The sequence below is a fragment of the Halichoerus grypus genome, chromosome 14, assembly GCF_964656455.1.
Source record: "Halichoerus grypus chromosome 14, mHalGry1.hap1.1, whole genome shotgun sequence".
In the NCBI taxonomy this organism is placed as follows: domain Eukaryota; kingdom Metazoa; phylum Chordata; class Mammalia; order Carnivora; family Phocidae; genus Halichoerus; species Halichoerus grypus.
The window spans coordinates 26011708-26034450 of NC_135725.1; the positions used below are offsets into that span (position 1 = coordinate 26011708).

The window sequence follows — 22743 nt, forward strand, 5'->3', positions numbered from 1 at the left end:
CCAATCATTTCATTTCTTAAATCAACTGGGGCTTTTTTTCTAATGTATTCTTTTTTCCTCTACATTCCTCTGCTTTTCTTGTGTTTATTCTTCCCTTCCTAACTTCTTTGGTTAGATATCCAATTTATTCATTTCCTTCTATTCTTTTTAATTACATAAGTGTTAATTATTTAAGTGGTCAAAGCTATTTTCCTATAAGCTCACCTTCAGCCATACTGTCAAAGTATAAATACAGATAAATAATCATATACATACGTAAAATTTTATACATACACACACATACATATATATATATACCCACATCTCTACCACTTTGAAGACCATTATTCTGCAATGATATATTCTGCAATATCATGTACTCCTCACAACTTCAATTTCAGATGCCTTATTAACCACTCCAATCCCATAGTGGAAATAGAAAGAAATTTCATAGCACCTAGGTTTGGGACCTAGTATTAGAGAGTATATATGTGTGTGGGGAAACAATTTCTCCGTGATCTCTCTTCTCTCCAGCTTCCTTGGAGGCTGTTGTACTATTTTTTTTTTTTCTGTTCTGCTACTTCCCTATCGATTGCTGAAGATAATTAGCTCCAGGTGACTATGCTTCCACATGCCTTCCTTCTCAGCTTTCTTCTCATCTGTGAAAATCCAAATAGGCTCAGCAGTTTTTCCTGCCGATACCCTCCTATTCTTCCACATCTTTCCACAGGCCGTTACACATCCCCTTCACTACAAGCTTTTACAAACTGCAGGAAATGTGAATTCTCAAGATTTTGTCAACTCACCTTCTTACCCCACATCACTTTTGTGGTGGTGGGGTTAGGAGTTACAAAGAGTCATATTACATATTCTCTTTTCTTGTCTACAATTTTTAGAGCTTTATGGAGTTCAGGTACTTTTACATTTTCATTTTGTATAACCTGACAACAATGAGTTAACTGAAAGGTGCTCTAAAATACTTACAGTTGGCAGAATATACTCGTAAAAGCTGAAGACAAGGCAAAACCAAGCGATGATTCTGCAAATTCTGTTTGACCAAATTCAGGGTTATATTCAGAGCTCCATTAATTCTAGCTTTCACTCCAAATTTTTTGTCTGTTTAAAAAAAATGAACAAACACAATTTATTCATGTATAACTTTTGAATGAAATGAAAATGTCATAAACTATATACACACACACACACTTTTTAGAATAAGCATTTTAACCAAATACTTCAAAGTTTAAAAGCTCATATGTATGCCACAAAGCAATGGCAGAACCCTTAAATAATCACTATTCTAAGAGTTTAGAGAATCATTTTAATCTGTGTAGACAGACAACTATAAACTGAACTTGGGTTCTATTCCCAGGATGCCTTTCTCTGTTAACCTAATCTAAATCAGCTTTCTCCTTGTTGCAAATCCCATGTTTTCTCAATCTGTATTTTTTAACATTTTGCATGTCTTACTATTGTAATAATCAGTCCTATAATTTTTTATATCTCTTTTGGTCTTGACTAGATCATTAGCTTTTTAAGCATGGAGACTGTGCAATACAAATATGACTATTAATGAAAAGCAAACACATTTTACCTCCATGTTCCTCAAAGCATTCCCATCCATATTCCCTCCTTCCAGCTTCAACAATATATATCCTTTACACACATACACATGCAAGCACACACACAGCGACACACTTGTGATTCTGATATTTTTCTTCCTTTTTCCAATCTATGCAATAGAATTCCTCATGAATTTAGGATCCTCAATTTTGCAGGCCACTAGTTGACTGTAAAAAGCAGTCCATGAGGGGCGTCTGGGTGGCTCAGTCGTTAAGCATCTGCCTTCGGCTCAGGTCATGATCCCAGGGTCCTGGGATCGAGCCCCACATTGGGCTCCCTACTCCGCGGGAAGCCTGCTTCTCCCTTTCCCACTCCCCCTGCTTGTGTTCCCTCTCTCGCTGTGTCTCTCTCTGTCAAATAAATAAATAAAATCTTAAAAAAAAAAAAAAAGCAGTCCAAGACTAAGACCAAGAAAAAGCAGTACCACTTTAGATTTTCAAAATTTACCAAACTTCAAGGCAAACAGAATCAATGTCACAAATAGTTCTATGATAAAAACACAAGTGGAACCCTTACCTTTAGGTCCAATCTTTGCAAGAATAGAATGAATCTGCACCATCAACTCCTCATTCGGAGGAGATTCTTTGCTGGCATTCATAAGTAACTGCAACAATATTTGTGAACCACCTTTGGTGACCAAGAAACTCGCTCTTCGACCTCCACCTAAAAAAAAAAAAATTGTTTTTAATTGTTTAAACAGCAAATCCTCCCATAACATATTAGACATCACAACTTGTTAGCATTCAGGAAATATTTCAAATGATGACTTCTGAAATCAAACACCTCAAAATCAATTTTTTTAAATTTCATTTAGTATTTTAGTTAGAAAATAGCAAAGAAGGTAAATACAAGTGATGCCAAAATTCCACATTCAAGGCTCTGAAAATGGGTTTTGGGGTGGTTTGAGGCATACCGGAAGACCCCTCAAATCAAAAACAAAGCAACAATAAGAGTATGACATTTCAGTTTCCAAATTCTGATACTCAGAATAGCTTCTATAGAAGTATCAGAAAATTCCAAATAAAGTACACATGATACATTGTTGATCACTGTTTACAAACAGAAATTAGACCAAAGGAAACAAAAACTTACCAGCTGACACCAGCTCAACAAGAATGCTTAAGATATTAAGTGTAGTTTGAAGATCTTTCGTGTTCTGAAATAAATAGTTTATTTGCTGTATTAAACCATTGTAAATCTGTGATTCCCAAACCTTTTCTGTTCCTGCTGTGAACTACCTGTATTTTTACAAATGGCCCTTCCAATTTCCCTACGAACAAATGTATTTGGGCTGCCACTATTCTCACTTACCACTTCAGTAGTTTCTTCTTGCCCTTGAAAATGTTTTGCAAGTCATCTGAGCTATTGTTTTCTTAGTATCAACACTATTACAAAAGGAATTAATTTGTCATTTGAATTCACCATCTTCTACTAAATAGATAACCCAAATAAATGAATCAAAACGTAAAAAGCACTACAATGTTATCTATGGTGACCACCCAGTCACCTAGCTCCCCTCTCAGAAGGCAACTGCATTATCAGTTGTTTGTGTATCCAGCCAAAGACAATGTGCACACATGAAAGAAATCCATGTAAATATATGTGCATATACAGATTTATTTCTCCAAATGGTAGTGCCCCATGGATACTATTTTATATTGATATTTTTATGTATCAATAAATAATTTCTTCACCCTTTTTTAAGGGCTACCATATGGATTCTATCCATCATATGGCTATGCCATTGTTTATGAAACCAGTCACCTACCAATGGAATATTTAATTGTTTTAATCTTTTGCTACTAAAAAACTGCAACAAGAAATTAACATGTTTATACAGAATCAAGTATGTCTCCATATGGGATAAATCCCTAGAATTTCTGGGTCAAAGAATATAGGCATTTACTAAATTGTTCATGGAGTAATTTACAGTCCCACCAACAATGTAGAAGAGTAACTATTTCCCAAAGTCTGGATAACCAATCTAATAAGAGAAAATGTTTAAACACTGTACTTTGGTTATATCTCTCTCATTAAAAGCAATGCCTGGATAAAGAAAACCACAGAGAAGCAGAATTATGGCCTATTTAAGGAACTGCCTCACCCCCAAAGTAAAGGAATTTTAAATGTTTATACAGAGGAACTTGAGAATTGTTGTGTATCAGTAAACTGACCCTTATTCTTCCCCCTTCCGAAAGGGAGTGTTGTCTCCGCTTCACCATTTTAGCTTACAGATTAATGGAGCCCAAAAGCCATATCCAGACCAGTTAGAGGATTATGCATTAACCAGAAAACCTTGTCTCAGCATTGGAGGTATTTCCATTTATTGGACCACCGACTCACTAGAGAGGAATTTGGAAGAATGAGAGGGACAGACATGTGTTAAAGAGAAGGGTGGACTGTGGCAGAATATTGTTTGTGTTTGGCAAACAGGTCTCATCTTCTTCCTGGGTACATAGCCAAACCACATTGTCCAGCCCTTTTGTAATTAGGTTTGGGCCATGTGACTGAGCTCAGGCCATTGGAACCTGAATGGAAGCTGCACTGTTATCTCTAGGCCTTACCCACACAAGTCTCCCATACATAATTCACTGCCTCCCACCCCTGCTGACCTCAATAAATTGTGATAAAGCAAGCAAACAAACAAAACGAATGGTGTTCAATCTCAAGTGCCATTTGTGTTTCTTTCCCTGGGAACTGTCCATAATGTCTACACATTTAAATCAATGTCTATTGATTTAATTTTTCCTTACTGATTTGTAAAAGTTTTTTATATGTTAAAGAAATTATACAAGTTGAAACATTTTTTCCTCAGTTTGCCAAGTGTCTATGGTGTTTTTTTCCCACATACTTTAGTTAATATAATTGAATTTATCAATCTTTTCTTTTATAGCTTCTGGGTCTTTGTTCATATTAGAACACCCTTCCCTGTTTTAAGATTATTTAAAAATTTCTCCTATTAGTTCCTCTAGTATTATGATTTTATTTTCCATGCTTAAATCTTTGCTATAGATACAGAATTTACTTCGGTGTAGGAAGTAAGGATCCACTATTCTTTTCTAAGTGGCTACCAATCTGTCCCAGCTCCACTTAGTAATAATCACTCCACTTTTCACTGATCTGAAGTGCTACCTTTCTTAAGTGGTTTTAAATTGCCATATGATTTTATTTTTGGACTTTCCATTCTGCTACATTGATGCTATATTGATGTCTATTACTAAGGCACAATTTCTAAACTATTTAAATTACTAAAGTTTTATATAATGTTCTCTGGTATTTGGTGCAACTAGTCCTTTCTTTTTTCTTTTTCAGAAATGTCCTTTCTACTTTTATTTTCTCATTGAACTTTAGAAACAAAACTGTTGGTATTTTTACTGAGATTACTTTAAACTCACAGATCAATTTAGGGAAAAATGACATCTTGTATCATTTTTAATAGGAAGTAATTCCTATCAAAAATATGAATTAACCCCCGTTCTTTTTTTTCCCAGTTTTATTGAGATACAATTTGACTTATAATACTATGTAAGTTTAAGGTATACAACAAACTCACTTCCTGTTCTTAACACAGCACTGAATAAAATTTAAAATCCTGATTCTGAATATATCCTGCTGATCCACCCAAAAATTTCACACTGGGATAGAAATTTAATTGTTACCAACATAATATAGTTATTCAACCAATATATGTAGTAAACTGAATCACAAATATGTATCTAAAACAATACAATAAATGAGAATTTCCAATATCAATCATTTATTTTAGACTAAAGATTTATTTCCAGCTAATGCTTTATTTTGTATTACCAATTGGAATGGCACGTTAAAATTTAAAATACGGTTATCATTACAATCATAGGGAAATATACTTAGAGGTTTACCTAATATATATCAGAATGTTTCTGTCACCGTCCCAAGTGATAATTTAAAACATAAAACTAACTTCCATTCATTAGCTTTACCTCTAGCATAAAAATTTTATACTTCATATATACATTTTTTTCTTCTACTAGTTGGTATTAGTTACAAAATTAAAGCCTGTCAGTGATTTACCTCTAGGGTTGACAGCAGAACTTCCATTCCTGTAGAACCTTTGGCTGTCATTTCTCTCCTTGTTTTTTCTGAAAGGTATAAAAAAGTTTTCTTCTAAAACAAGAAAAAATTACATACAGCTTTATTCTATAGCTAATGTAGAATCAACATGACTCTATTGGTCTAGTAAACATTCTAAATTGGTTCTTAGATGTTCCTCCCTCTGATGTTGCTAATTCTACTGGGTGGGAACTTCCAGATCTCAGTTTACAAGCCCTTCCTTGCATTTAATCACATCTCCTATCATGAACTAGATGGATCCCTGTCAATCCATCTATAATCTTAAAATCAACAACAGAGTATGAGCACCAGAACTGGTGGTGAGGTAGGAGGTGGTAATGGCAGGCCTCTTTATTATCTTTACAACTAGAACTAGAAAATATTTCATAAAAATTGGTGAAAACAAAAACCTAGTACTATTTTCAAATGTTTTTACTGAATTAATACTATTTTAAAATTCTGAATTACACAAAAATAAACAAAACTAAGGAACAAACAAAACTTGCTTCTTCTGCAAGAATCTGTAGCCCAAATCACCCAAATAATCCCTTTTATCTGAGATGGGGGTGGGGAGAAACTATAAATTTTTCTACTATTTAAAGGTTTCTAGAGCTTCTCCACTATTCTTTTCCTTTGATTAACAAGAAAGGTAGATCATAGGCCAACACTTAGGTAGATCACATACAAATTATATGTACTTGACCTATATTACCTCATCTATGATTTACTTTAACCCTCCAGGAGGATAATTACTCTTTTCACAGACCAGAAATTTGAGTTCAGAAAGGAGAAGAAACATGCACAAAGTCATTGAGCAGGTAAGTGAAAGAGACCAGGTGACCCAGGTGTTCCTGAACCCAAAGCTTACAGTATTTCACTGATTTCATGTATTTCTAAAAGAGCCAAAGAAATCATTCTTTTAGGCAGGACTGTTGTACAAGAGACTTGTTAACCTTCTCCAACTGTTTCACGCCTGAATATTAGTGCCAGAAATTCTTCTAATATAGGATGACAATGCCATTTCTTTCACACTTTGAGATTTTAAAAACAGAACCCAAATAATCTATTCTCAACACAGCACACATTACACAATAACGTTCAAGAGATTGATACTACCAAATTTTTTCTACACAGAGATAATCAAGCAGTCTAAGAGCAGAATGAATGAAGCAGAATGAAGCCCTGATAAGGGGGAGGGGGGAAAAGTCAGGCTAGGCCTTTAGAACATCACATTTCTGCCCAAAGCAAAATCCTGTTCAACTTCCATTACGAATGAACAAAAATCCATATGTGGTATAGTTTTGACACATACAAATTACACATTTACAATTTCACAAGAACATGAAGTATATAAGAATAGAAGTCACAAAAATCTCAGAAAAAAACTCATTAGTCTGATATCCATCTGAAAATCAGGTTATTCTAAATTAGAAGTTACTAAAGGGACAATGTGCTCAGAGAAGTTACAGTATAGTATTATTTGCGACAACTATCAGTAACTACCTACAAAATAAAAACAGAGATTAGAAATCATATTTTTCTTTAAAACAACAATCCCATGCTATCATGCATCATCTTGGGTCCAGATAATGAACTTTGTAAAACTGACAAACACCTTACAATCTTTCTAAACATAACATTGCATAAATGATCTGAAGATCTAAAACAGTTCATCTCTACACCCTGTTGCCATAATTACTAATGCTTAAAAGAATGACAAATTTCTTTACCTATAAAAAAAGGGGAAACTCATTAATATTTGTAAAACCCAATTCCTTTTTTAAAAGTGATTCCTCTCCTGACCTTTCATCATTTCCCTGGCCCAGCTGCCTCCATCAATAAGTATGAAGCTGTAAAATAAATACTGTTTAAATACCCACAATGCACTCTTAACATTTTAAGTAAGACAACTGATTTAATGTTAAAGCCAAATGATTTTTCAATATCAATCACACAGAATAGTCAGAAGACTGAGATCTCCTCCACTAACAAACCATTATTTTTTCACCTTCATGGAACAAACCAAAAACTCCCCTTACAACATCCACGATCATATAGCTTACTCCTCACACTAAATGAAAATTAGCCACTACAGTTTTCTACTCTACTCAAGACTCTGTCATCATCTAAGGAGACTTCAATATCAATGTGGATGATTCATTCAAATACCTAGCTGCATAGCTTCCCGACATGTAACAACAAAACCCTTCCCCCTGTGCTCCAATCTATCAACCCTCTCAATTCTCAGACCTCAAATTGCCCTACCTCTGAAATCTTAACCTCCAACCTCCCACTCTCAGACCACAGCCTCCTAACACTCCTATTCCTCTTTGCTTTCTAAAAATTAGGGAAGCCTCACTGTCCCTTTCACAGAAAGTTCTAACTCATCAGTGGTAGTGCTGTTTTCCCGCAAAATCAGTTCTAGACATACCCCGCTTGGATTCAATCCAAGGCTCACCTCTTAAACATCCTCCTGTGAACCCTTATAATTAAGTAAAGGCTAAAATGCGCATTCTCTATTCCTATATCACAGTAAAAATAAGGCCACAAGAATTTCTTCTCCTAGTTTAAGATTTTTACCACCAAAAAATTCACCATTTTCATCCTCATTTGGAAACACAAAACTACTGTTTTCACTTATCTCAACTCTCAGCCGTCAACATCTGCCCTGCCATAGCCCATAGCTATTCCAAAATGTGTGCCAGTTCTCAACCTTTGCTCTCAATCTCTGGACCTCTGTTCCCAACTCTCGGCATCTATGTTTCCCTCAGTGAATTGAGACAAAGTGATCAGTCAACCACAGATGAAATCCTATAAAACAATGACCAAGTTCCATACACTCATGTATCCAATCCTTGACGATTCTGCATTCCTTTTTCCAGTCTTAGGGAGGGAAAGGGGATGTGTCATTTCTACTATGTTCTAAATCCCATCCTTTCTACCTACTTATAAACCTATGGCTTCAACCTCTACCCACATACTGTTTTCTGTTTTCCCACATACATAACAAACCTTACTTTAACTTGCCTCCTCCTCTATTTCCTTCTGGTTTCTCAGTGAAACTCCCCCCATGACAGAAAGTCTACACGCCCTGTCATTATTTCATTTGCCACTCACATTACAGCATAATGCAATCTTCCTTCTAATTCCGCCACTTGAAAGTGCTCTTGTTGTGGCCAACAATTTATGAATTGTCAAATCAAAAAGATCTTTAACTAACCTCTCTCTGTTACTTAACATTGCTGACAATGCTTCCTCTGTTGGCTTTTCTAAAACAGTCCTTCCCAGTTCTTATACCACTATGTGCTTTCTTCAACACCTTCAATAATCTAAATGTTCTAACAGGCAAGAATTTTAAAGCAGCTATTATAATTACGTTCAATTACATTAAGGAAAATAAGCTCACTATGAACAAAAAGATAAGAAATCACAAAACAGAAAAATAAAAAGTATAAAAAAGAACCAAATGCACATTTTAGAAAAGAAAAATACAATATGTGAAATAAATATCGGATAGACATAATGGCAGAATGCAGAGGAAAAAGGCAGTGAGCCTGAACACAGAAAGAGAAATTATCCAATCTGAGTAACAGAAAGTATTAAGATTGAAAAATAGGAGCCTCACAGTGTGTGGGTGGCTCAGTCAGTTAAGCGTCTGCCTTCAGCTCAGGTCATGATCCCAGGGTCCTGGGATCGAGCCCTGCATCGGTCTCCCTGCTCAGCAGGGAGTCTGCTTCTCCTTCTCCCTCTGCCTCTCCCCCTGCTTGTGCTCTCTCTCTCTCTCTCTCACTCTTTCTCTCTTAAGTAAAATCTTAAGAAAAAGAAAAATAGGAGCCTCAAGGACCTCTGAAACAATCTCCAAAAGTCTAACATATGTATAATTATATACCAAGAGAGAATGAAGAAGAAAAGAATTTTGATAAAAAAATTTCCTAAAATTGATAAAAGACACAAATTTACAGATTCGAGAAGCTCACAAATTCCAAGCAGGATAAATACAAAGAAAACTACATGCAAACCTCTGAAAACCAAAACTAATGGAAAATCATGAACTCAACAAGAGAAAAATGACACATAACTTCCAGAAAACAAAGATTCAAAAATAGCAGACATCTCCTTTGAAATTATGGAGGCCACAAAATAGTGGAAGGACTGTTTTACATGCACTTTATAGTGCTGAAGGACAAAACCATCAACCCAGAATTCTACACCCATTAAAAACATCCCTCAAGAATTAGGTGAAATAAATCCATTGTCAGATAAAAAAAAAATTCTGCCACAGCCGACCTGTCCACTAGAAATGCCAAAGGAAATTCTGTAGGCTAAAGAGAAATTATGCCAGATCTACCTCATATCTTTGGCAAAGAAAAAAGAGCTTCAGGAATAGTAAATATGTGAGTAAATATAAAAACTACTTTTTTTCTTCTTAACGTCTTTAAAATACACATGACTGTCTAAAGCAAAAATTGTCTTTTAAGGTTTATAATGTATATAGATGTGATACATACCACAACTATAGCTAAAGAATAGTAAATATAAATGGATATGTAAGGTACTAAGGTTTCTAAATTTCCATATGAGATTACAATATTAATTTTAAGCAAAGTGTAAAAAGTTAATGATTGTTTATTGTGATCTCCAGAGAAATTTAACAAATGCAAACAGGTATAACTAAAAAGTCAATACGTAAATTAAAATGGAATTCTAAAAATTGTTCAAATAAATACAAAAGAAGGCAGGGCAATGAGAAACAAGAAATAAAACCAGAAAGGACAAACAGAAAACAACTGTAGATCTAAGTCCAATCAACATTATATTAAAAGTTATCAAACTAAATGCTCAAATTAAAAGGCAGAGAATGTCAACGTGCTATCTACAAAAGACACACTTTAGATTCAAAACTACAAATAGGCTAGAAGGAAACGAATGGGAAAAGCTAATCATGCAAACAACAAGCATAAGAAAGCTGGAGAGGGGGCGCCTGGGTGGCTCAGTCGTTAAGCAGCTGCCTTCAGCTCAGGTCAGGATCCCAGGGTCCTGGGATGGAGCCCAGTGGGAAACCTGCTTCTCCCTCTCCCACTCCCCCTGCTTGTGTTCCCTCTCTCGCTATGTCTCTCTCTGTCAAATAAACAAATAAAATCTTCAAAAAAAAAAAAGAAAGAAAGCTGGAGGGGCTATACTATTATCAGACAAAATAAACATCAAGGCAAAGAAAATTACTAGAGATAGAGAGGAACAATCCATAATGATAACAGGGTAAATTCATCACCACCCGGGACTGAGAACCACTGAGCTAGACAGATCAAGAAAAGAGACAGGGTGCCTGGGTGGCTCAGTCGTTAAGCGTCTGCCTTCGGCTCAGGTCATGATCCCAGGGTCCTGGGATCGAGTCCCATATCGGGCTCCCTGCTACGCGGGAAGCCTGCTTCTCCCTCTCCTACTCCGCCTGCTTGTGTTCCTGCTCTCACTATGTCTCTCTCTGTCAAATAAATAAATAAAATCTTTAAAAAAAAAAAAAAAAAAAGAAAAGAGACAGATGACCAAAATCAAGAATGACAGAAAGAACATCATTTCCTATCCTACAGAAACTAACAGGATTATAAGGGAATTACTACCAAGAGATATATGCCAACAAATTAAACCATCTACATGAAATGGATAATTATTATGTTTCTAGGGAAAAAATTAAGGGTAAGTTACAAAAAGTACCATGCATGCTACAAATAAACAGTACATTATTAAAGACAGAAAATGTAATGCATTCAAGGAAAACTAGCCCCAAACTGTGGAAATGTGTATCTCCACTATGTAAACAAGTATTTTCAGAGTTTAGGTTTTTTTAATCCTTTAAATACACAAGTAGTATGTTCTTATTGCAACAATTCTAACAGTAGAAAAGTACCTTAAGTAAATCAGGAACTTTCCTCATTCCCCTCCATTTCTATCCCACTGATAACTACTGCTAAAAATTTGGTATGTATACTTCTGTTTTTTTGTTTGGTTTTTTGCCTCGCTCACATAAACATTACATACATATTTAATGGTTTATTTTGTATAAAAATGAGGCTATACAGTTATATGAACTAAAGAAACTTGCTCTTTTACTTAATATATTAAACTTAGGACTCCAGAACAATTCATATAGTTCCACATATGAACTATCTGTCCCAAATATCACAAATAAATTCTTAATAACTATATAATATACTTTAAAAGTTCCACAATTTGGCTACATCAAAATTAACCCAACCATTCTCTCACTGATGGGTATTTAGGGGGTATCTTGATCTTTGATATTACAAACAATGCTGCAAAATATCCTCAAACATTCTTTTACATACTAGCACTTTTATTTTAGTCAAATACATTCCTGAGAGTCAGCCAGCAAATGCACTTTAATTTTAATAAACATTGCCAGATTCTTCTCTCCAAAGTTAGTAATAATTATTGCACCACCAACAGTGTATGAGAATACCTTATTTTCCATGTCCCCAACACTGGATATTGTCATTCTCTAATTTCTGCCAATCTAACTAGTAAGAAGCATCTCTGTTGTTTTCATTAGCAATTCCCGACTTTCAAGGAGTTAAAGAACCTTTTCATAGGTTTACTGGTTATTTGCCGTTCTTCTTCCTTGAACTACAAATTTCTAATCTTTCTCTCTCAAATGGATAGCCAACTGAATTATCCTAGAAATGATGATGGGACAGTCTTCCACTACTAATTTACACTGTTTTGACTGGGTAATCCAAGGTACTATAAACAAAGTCACTGTCTTACACGACCCAGGGGACAGCATTCAGGGGTTGGACCCCAGTGGTGAGTGGCAGGGTAGAGGGGCAGTCTCTGGTAGTGGTATAGTTGGGCCATTTTTCAGTGGTGATGTTGGAGCAGGGGCTTCTAGGCTATGATGGGGAAAGTCTGCAGTGGTGGGAGCAGTGTACACAACTGTTATCTATAGGTCGGAGAAATTTGTTTTCTTCAGTTTTTGTTGGTTTTATTTTGAGAAAGTATTTCATATAACAATACAGTGAATATACTTGGTACATCTAACTTTGCCCTAATACAATGTACATCCTTGTAGGCTGACCTTGGATGATAAGCACAATACTTTCAAAGGCTAGAATCCAGTATAGTGACTTCCTGAATTAAAAAGTATAGACAGGTATCTTAGATTTTGCTAGAAACAAATGTCATCTATTAGAGACCTCTCCTAGGTTTTGGAGTGCTGACATGGACTGCATGACAGGAAGTTATCAAAATAATGGTCTATGACCATGGAGAAGCGTTAATAGATACTGAATTCCTGAACACAGTAAATGCCTACTAACGGACCTGAAACTCCAGAATAATGAAATAATTTTAAAAATTAAACACTAGTTATAAAATGTCTGGACTTTAATTTTAACAGAAGGTATTCAATTTATTGCTATTAAATATTAAGGCAGTTGCTGGTTTACCCTTATTTAAAAAAAAGAAAAATCAAGTTGTTTTTTTTTTTTAATCAACCAGAGGTTTTAGAACCTTAAATTCCTTTTTTAGTATCTATTGAAATGATGCCTAATTACGGATATCATTTATTGAACATTTTAACATTCTTTTTACATGCTTCTCATGTAAATCTCATGATAATTACTGATATCTATTATCTCTATTTTGGAGATGGTGCAGCTGAATCCTACGACTCAAAATTTCCCTAAGAACATCCCACCACTGAATGACAGAGCTTGCATTTCAAGTGGGGATCACACTAGTAACCAATGTTCTATACTACTTGACATCTTTTTGTCAACATTCTAAAACAAGTAGCACTGGAATTAAGTACTGTTTGAAAATGGGGGGGCAATCATATTCATTTTTAGAAACAGTGCTTTGAACAGCAATTCATTCCACAGTTATTCAGTTTTCTACTTCTTGAGTCTATTTGAGAAAGTTCAATTTTTAAAGAAAATCATCTATTTATCAAAAGTTTGAACATTCGAAACATCTACTTTTAAAGAACGGAAAAAGTATCTCAAAAACAAGAGATTAAAGTTTACCTTGACTTTGAGCCAGATGAAGAATTTTTGATGTAACATATCTGGCAGTATCTGATTCTGTGGATTCAGTATTGATCTTCTCCAGCTGAGCCAGAAGTCCCACGATCCGAGAATTATTGGTAAGGCTAAAAAGAATGTTATTTTACATTAGGGCACATTCTACATCACTTGTAAATTCAATACTATAAAGATCACTGTTTAAAAAAAAAAAAAAGAACTCTATCCTTTCTTAAAAACATTAAGCATTTATGCCACATTTCCTTACTCTGTTTTATAGCTTAACATTGATAAAATTCTATTAAATGAGAAACACATTTCATTTCAGAAAACCACAAATGTGCATTCAACCCTGTCCAGCAATCTTACATCATACCTTGAAAGTTGACGTTTCCACTCTCCAAAAATACTTTTTACATTTCCTATGCTCACCTCAAAACTAATCATCCCTCCCATCCCAGCCCATTTTCAGAGTCCTGCTTTATAACTGTTATAAGCTCAAACAGTAACACAACATATTCCCACTAGGACATCCTTAAACCTTTCTGATTCTCTACCCACATTCTTTCTTCCTTGCTCTCTTTCATTATACATTTGCACATTTGATAGTGTTCTAGGTATTAGCAACAGTAAACAAAAATTCCTGCTCCCTACAGACTGAACATTCTAACGGTGAAAGACAAATTAAATATGTAAATAAGCATACAGTATTTAAGGTGGTAGGAAGTGCTATAATGAAAAGCAGGTTGGGGGAATAAAAGGTGCAGGGGGACGGATACAATTTTAGACAGTGGTCAGGGAAAACGACATGACAGGGTACCATTGAGGGAAAGGCCTGAAAAAAGTAAAGGAGTAAGCCGTGCAGGAACCTGCAGAAAGAGTGTCCAGGAAGGAGTCACAACCACCAAGACCCCAAGGCAGAGATCTGCTACACTGAGTTAAAAGTGAGGTGGCCAGTGTGGCTGGAGCAGACTCAAAGGAGAGTAATAGTAAGAGAGGAGGTCAGAGGTGGGGGTGAGGTGGGAGGGAGCACCATCATTTAAAGCTTTGCAGGCCACTGTAGGGATTTTGACTTTTATACTAACTGGGATGGGAAGCTTTTAAGCAGAAGAGTGATGTGCTCTGATGTTTTTAAAAGGCTCTTTGGCTGGTATGTTGAGACTCAAAGAACAATTCCTCCCCTGTTTACATGACCCAGCAACCCTTCCTGCATTCTCAATGTATTTGCTCATTCAATTAATCTTTCCCCGATTCATCATCTCTCTCTGCCTTTCAACTGGATCATACGCACTGGCACACTCACTAATATGACGTAGGAAAGCTCCCACTGGCTCCCACCCCACTCCTCTGCTACTCCTTGAATGAGGTGCCTGTACTTGCTCTCCATCCTCTCACGACCTGTTCGCTTTTCAAGCTTGCCTTCTGCACCCTGAGGTCTCCCAACCTCCTGTGGTCACTTCTTTCCTCGTCATACTCAGTATCTCAGCACTATCCAAATCAGAGAGCTCCCTCTTCCTTCACCTCCTTTGGGTTTCAATGACTCCACTCTCTATCGTCTTCCTGTCACCACCTCTCCGAGATCCCCTCTATTGGCTCCTCCTGTGACATATTTCTAGATGCTCACGAACAGCTCTATCCCCAGCCCTCTTCTTTCCACTCTCTCCACTCTTTGCCAGTGTGATCTCATCTAATCCCACCACTGTAATTATGATCTAAATGCTGCCTGGCTCCTACACGCAACTCCAGCTTCACCCTGATAGCTTACACAACCTAACAAGCCCAAATATAAAACAATTTCTAGTTCCTCCTCTCAACGTCTTCCTCTTCCAATCTTAACCCTCCCAAACTGAAATGAAACCGTCAGTTGCTCAGGAAAAAATCTGGACTACCTGCCTCACACACCAACCCAGTAACAGCTCCATCTCTGAAATGACTTAGCTCCATCCACTTGTCTCCATACCTACTATTACTACCCAAGTCCAAGCAATCATCGTCTCTCATCGCCTCATAACTAGTCTGCTTTCATTCTTGCTTGCCAATAATCCATTTTCTCAGTGATTGTCTTTATCTTTTTATTTTGAAATAATTATAAATACTCACAGGAAGTTGCAAAAACAGTAGAGTGGTCCCTTCTACCTTTCACTTAGTTTCCCCAATGGCTACATTTACATGAACTATAGGGCAATAGCAAACACCAGGAAATTGACAGTGGTTAAGTATATAGTTCTAGGCCAACTTATCACGTGTAGATTTGTAGAACCACTAACCTAATCAAGTTGCTATCCAGCCAAAAAAAAAAACCCCTTCAATGGCTTCCCTTCAGACTTAGGTAAAATCTTATTTACTTATCACAGTCTACTAAGCTCTTTATCATCTGGCTTCTGTCTACCTTTCAGACTTTATTTCTCACAACGTTCCCCTCAGGCACTGGGATCCAGGTCAATGGCTATCAGTTCCCTGAATACAGCAAGTTTTTCCCCCAAACACCAGGTCTTTCTGTCCTCTCAATCTGGAGATCGGGGGGGGGGGGGGGGGGGGGGGGGGGGTTCTCCCAGCTCTATTTAGAGCTGGCAACTTCACACTGCAGGCTGCAACCCAACCATGGGACCATTTCCTCACCAGCCCCTCCACTTCCGATATTAAAATGTACCTAGAGAATTTATTACTATTTGAAATTATGTAAATTCCACAAAGGTAGAGAGACCTTGCATGTCTTATTCTATATATCCAGTATTTTTTTTAATTTTATTATGTTATGTTAATCACCATACATCATTAGTTTTTGATGTAGTGTTCCATGATTCATTGTTTGCGTATAACACCCAGTGCTCCATGCAGAACGTGCCCTCTTTAATACCCATCACCAGGCTAACCCATCCCCCCACCCCCCTCCCCTCTAGAACCCTCAGTTTGTTTCTCAGAGTCCATAGTCTCTCATGGTTCATCTCTCCCTCCGATTTCCCCCCCTTCATTTTTCCCTTCCTACTATCTTCTTTTCTTTTTTTTTTTTTTTAACATATAATGTATTTCAAACATTGGCTGGCACAGCACAGACAATAAATATCTTGAAACATGAAAAACAGTATTTTCTTTTTTTCAGATTAACTGTGCCAAATGCTTTAAATCTGGAGCTACTTCAACTGAAAAGGTATCTGAAGTTTGAAAATACACATTAAGCATACATTTGAAAAATGGGCCCAATGTACCATTTAAAATAATGCAATATTTCCCATTTTTCAGAGAGCCAGCATAGCACAGACATAAAGATATATATTGGTACGTATAAATCTTCAAGTATAAAAAAACCCAAAAGACTTTAATATGTTTAGTATAATATCATTAACAGTTTTATAATATACAAATTCAATACAATATATTCTTTAGCATGTGTATATATATAAATATATATATATATATTTAAGAAAACATTATACACACACACACACACACTCTCTCACACACAAAAACATGCATGGAAATGATGGTCATCAAATCCAAAATAGTAATTATCTCGGGATAAGGGAGAAAGATGTTATTAGGGAATAGTACACACTGTGTTTGTAATTTCTTAATTTCTTAGGTGATCAGTACACAGGTGTTCATTATATTATTTTCTATCCTTTTTGGTTTTCAGAAACATTTCACAATTTTTTTAAATAAAAGAATTCTGTAGCTATAAAACTATGTTACATATTTGACTTTGTACATATTTTCTTTTTCTTCCAATGTTGCAGGAGGAAGGAATAATTCCTTAAAACTGTTATCATAAGTCTGAATGAGCAAAACCATTACTATGGAAAATTCCATAATGAACAGAAAAAGAAAAAAATAGTATAATGAACCATCATTTGCTCATCACCCAGCTTCAACAATCAACAATCCACAATCTTATTTTACACATACCTACCTACAGGCACACACATCAATGGGCTAATTTTGAAGCACATCTCAGAAAGTTCATTTCCTCTGAAATACTTCAGCATTCTCTATTTCCCAAAATATAAAAACTCTTCAAAATATATGCATTCTGTATTTCCCAAAATATAAAAACTCTTCAAAATATATATAACTACACTATCACTACCATACCAAGAACAGTAACAATAATCCTTTAATACCAAAATCTAGTTTGAATGCAATTTTCTTAAATTTATTAGTTCATTCTCATTCTCTCTCATTTTCTTTAACAGTCTGTACAAATCAGAAACCAAATGAGGTCTATATATTGCATTTGTCTTTTTACCTACAAGTTTCCTATTACTTTTTTTTCCTCACAATTTATTTGTTGAAGCAGCTTGATTGACCTATAGTTTCCCATGTTCTGGACTTTACCAATTACACATCCACAGCATAATATGTTTGTCTATCTTCTTTAAACCGGTAGTTGAATTTAAAGGCCTAATGGGATGAAGGCTTGACTTGGAGATGTGAATTCCTTATAAGTGGTACTATAACCTTCCATAACAAGGCAAATAGTGTCTGGTTCTCTTACTTTTGTAATATAAGCAGTCACTGGTCACCAATACCTAGATCCATTACTCCATTAAGGATTGAAAAACAGTGATATTCATCATCCCACTCCTTCTTCATGTGTTAACTAAAACAACTCCATAAAGAGAAAAATTCCTTATTTGATTATCCAGAGGTACAACTCATTAAATAAAAGCAAAATAAATGCTGGTTTTTTAACTTATCTGTATTTAGCAGTTTTCAAAGAATGAGTTCATTCCCTAAAATCCTTTCCAAGTAACCAATGAAGTATTTTGGTTTCATGCATCAGTATGAACTCAAAGATTTAAACACATCTGATATTTTATCTACTGCAATTATAAACACTCAATGATCAATGAATGGGCGTTTCCTAAGTCAGTTCCTGAGTCCTTTTGATATGATCCTAGTCCTTTGATAGCTTTCTGGCTTTCCGGTATGACAAGACTATTATTGGCAACAGTCTTCAAAGTACTCCACAAAACTCTGAGAGTACCTGAGACCCTATAATAAAATTTACACAGTCAAAACCTATTTTCATAAAAATACTAAGAAACTATTTGACACTGTGTTGAGATTTGCACTGATGATCTAAAAGCACCAGTGGGTAAAGTGCAGGTACCATAGCACAAATCAAGGCAGTGACACAAAACTGTACTAGCAGTCACTGTGTTCTTCACCCTCCTGCACTCAGTTAAAAGCAAAAATTCCAGTTTCATCCATGAGGACATATCTTTTTAATATTGTGTGTGTGCATTAAACATTTCAGTTGCACACTAAATATGATGGTTACCTTGGGGGAAGAAAACCTGTGACTGTTTAAAATGCAAGCTGAACTACCCACTTTTTTCACAGAACATCATTTTTAATTCAAAAAAGAAGTCAAAAAATAGTAGTAAAAGAAATTTTTAAAAAACAACTGACAAAGATTATTCAGAATTTGGGCGTACATACATTTTTTGGAAATAAACAAAGTGAGTCAATCATTTCAAGAAAACAACTGACAGATCTGTTGCCAGTGATAAAATCTGGCTTTTGAGCAAAAATTAGAATTTCAAAAAATGTGGATCTACCATCATAGCCTTGACAGCTTGCCGCTAATTAAAAAATTTTCTAGGCGCCTGGGTGGCTCAGTTAGTTAAGCATCCAACTCTTGATCTCAGCTCAGGTCTTGATCTCAGGATGGCAAGTTTGAGCCCTATGTTGGGCTCCACGCTGGGTGTGGAGCCTACTTAAAAAAAATTTTTTTTCTGATAAAAATCAATGGTGATATTAATATATGCAATTTATTAATACTGTGTAATAAAATGTACCACTATTTAAAATATCTGCATTAGTCATGGAATCAATATTTCTGAATGACCAATGCTAGATGTTACAAATTTAAATATGGAAAAAAAAATTATTCAAAGTGCAAAAAAGACCAATGGGATTTAATGTAACAGAGAACAAAAAGTTCACTAATACAGTTTCAGAATCCACATTGCAATTAACCTTGAAGAAAACTATTACTTAGCAAGAATATCCACTTCAATTTGAATTTCAACCAATATGGCTTTATTTCCAAAGAATATTATTGTCATTTAAATGTCTATTCCTCATTTATAATTATTATTCTTGCTTTAATCATATTTTTACTATTTCTCTACAAATACTGAACACACAATTTTATTTTCCTCCATCATAAATCAAAGGACAATTATCCACAATTATCTAAAATGGCCTTTTGGGGCGCCTGGGTGGCTCAGTCAGTTAAGCGCCTGCCTTCAGCTCAGGTCATGATTCCAGTTTCCTGGGATTGAGTCCTGCTTCGGGCTCCTTACTCAGCAGGGAGCCTGCTTCTCCCTCTGCCTGCCACTCCCCTTGCTTGTGCTTGCTCTCGCTCTCTCTCTCTCTCTCCAACAAATAAAATTAAATAAATAAATAAATAATAAAATGGCCTTTTATTCAAGTACTTCCTTCTTTTCTAATTACATATCTACATGAGCCCAGATTTTCTTCATATTCTATAATAACACCACACATGCACAAACTATATATGCATATATAATATGTACATATTATATGTAATATATACTTACATCATGACAAATTGAACTCAAAAGCAGATAAGAGAATCTAGCCATCTTCCATTAAGCCACACATCAGATTTGCAAAAATGTAATAAAATAATTCTAGTCTTCCATTTTTGAAAATATAGTTATTTCTAAAACAAAATTTTCTATTATTATACAATTGGTTTATTGTTATTTTTAAATGAATAAATAGGGGCACTTGGGTGGTTAAGTCAGTTAAGCTTCAGACTCTTGGTTTCAGCTCAGGTCATGATCTCAGGGTCATGAGATAGAGCCCCGCATCAGGCTCTGCACTCAGGATGGCATCTGCTTAAGTTTCTCTCTCCCTCTCCCTCTGCTCCCCTCCCCCAGCTGCCATGTGCACATGCAGTTTCTCTAAAAATAAATAAATCTTTTTTTAAAAAAAGTTTTAGTTTCTCAGTTTTAATGTATAATAATGTAAATATCAACAGATAAAATAACTCACATCAACAAAAACTTTTTGGAGTCTTCATCACTTTAAGAGAGCACCAAGAGGTTCTGAGCTAAAAAAAATCTGAGAACCACTCCTCTAGGCTTATCTTGCATATTTTGTGCTACTGACCTAGAATCAGCCCTCTCTCGAAAGAGCCCTGGTTCTTTTTGGTGAGAAATGGTATTAAGAGACCACAGTTTGAGAACTAAGAGGCAAACTACATCTTTAAAAACAATTCCATAACCCAAATTTAAGAGAAATTTGCATTAAGAAAACCAAACTTCTGACATTTAATAACAAAGTGCTTCTTAAATTTTCTCCAGTTAATATTTTTCTTAAAGGTCATCTCAGTATTTTTCAGTAATTAACAAAACATCTACTATTCAAAATATTCACAAACATATAAAACACACTAAGCGTAACACACATTCAATTCTATTCCCAACTAAGAATTTGTTTTATCGGTAACTCTTAAAATTTTAAATTACACCACATATAAAAAAAGAAAAAGAAAAAAAACTTTCATCTAAGTGATTCCTTTCTGAGAATCATGCTCTTTCAAACAATAGATGGATGAACAGATGGATGTATTTTTTGAAGGGAGGCAAATGAATGGAAATTGAGAACACAGGCAAATCAATCTCCCTCTCTATTTCTACTTTTCTCATCTACAGAATGAAAACTGAACAAAATATTTTAAGCCACCCCAACTCAGCTCTAAAAATTTAAGGCTGTTGACACTAATGTTGAAAGAATCATAGGGTGAACACCAGAGGGCAGCTCTACCTTCTGAATAATTTTTAGATTTTGGAAAATCTGAGGGGGGTGGGTAAAGCTATACAGCTTCAATGGATAATCTGAACTACACTGAGAAAATTTTTAAATAACAACTCAGAAAAGGATGTTATCTTCCTTACTTACCCTACTTTTAGATGAATCAAAATGAGGCTAAGACCAAACTTCAGAGATTCAATTTATGATTGTTAATTATTATATAGTGAGAAAATCATGGAATTGAAAACATGATCACTATGAAATACATCAAATCAAGGTAACTTTCAAATGGATATTTTAAAGACAGTATCACTCAAATATTTGTTTCATTGTAGTGGTCTCCTACTGCTTTGATGTTTGAGTTTACTCTCAGTCTTAGAGCTATTTTTCTAAAAGCATAAACGTTCTTGGATATTACAAAAGTCCCAATGATGTACAGATACTGTCTTTGCAACAAATAATTTCCCAAGTGCAAGTACTATAGAACCTATCTTCATATTATAAATAACTGTTATCACCTTTTTTACCTTAAAATGCAGGTAATAGAGCTGTCCTCATAAAAAAGGTAAAAACATCTCACAGCAAAAAAATCCATAGAAATATACTACGGTTTTAGACTTAAACATGACTCACAGCAACTAAGATTTAATTTCAAACAGTACGGTTTCGTTTCCAAAATGCACATTATCTTTCAGAAATTTCTGTTCCTTCACAAGCAACTGATTTCACTGGAGTGATCCATTTGGATACACTACTTACCTTTCAATATGAACTTTTATTTTCTGGATTACTTCAAATGGAAATAATATTGCTGGACATTTGTTGGTAGGTATTTATTTACTCCTATTCATTCTCCCTTAATTTCTAATTCTAACTATGAAAATTGTCATAAAACTTTGTGACCAACTATTCCTGCTCCTTTTTTATTCTGTAACAAGAATACAGAATAAAAAATTCATCCCTACAGGGCGCCTGAGTGGCTCAGTTGGTTGGGCGGCTGCTTTCGGCTCAGGTCATGATCCCAGGGTCCTGGGATCGAGCCCCGCATCAGGCTCCCTGCTCAGCAGAGACCCTGCTTCTCCCTTTCCCTCTGCCTGCCGCTCTGCCTACTTGTGCTCTCTAACTCTCTGTCAAATAAATAAATTAAAAAAAAAAAAAATTCATCCCTAAAAAAAAAAAAGAAATTTCTGTTCTTCATTTACAGGTCTTTTTTAACTTTCTT

General features: G+C 35.4%; 1 protein-coding gene across 4 annotated transcripts in view; it reads right to left on the reverse strand.

The window, feature by feature from the left end:
- AGTPBP1 (ATP/GTP binding carboxypeptidase 1) overlaps nt 1-22743 on the reverse strand; it is a 165936-nt gene that overhangs the window by 105466 nt on the left and 37727 nt on the right. For all 4 annotated transcript variants that reach the window (XM_036097661.2, XM_036097662.2, XM_036097665.2 and 1 more), the window contains exons 3-7: nt 13734-13858; nt 5656-5723; nt 2695-2758; nt 2119-2265; nt 964-1095 (exon numbers count right to left, since the gene is read on the reverse strand). In XM_036097661.2, coding sequence (XP_035953554.2) covers nt 964-1095; nt 2119-2265; nt 2695-2758; nt 5656-5723; nt 13734-13858 — 536 coding nt within the window. The remainder of the gene's footprint in view (nt 1-963; nt 1096-2118; nt 2266-2694; nt 2759-5655; nt 5724-13733; nt 13859-22743) is intronic.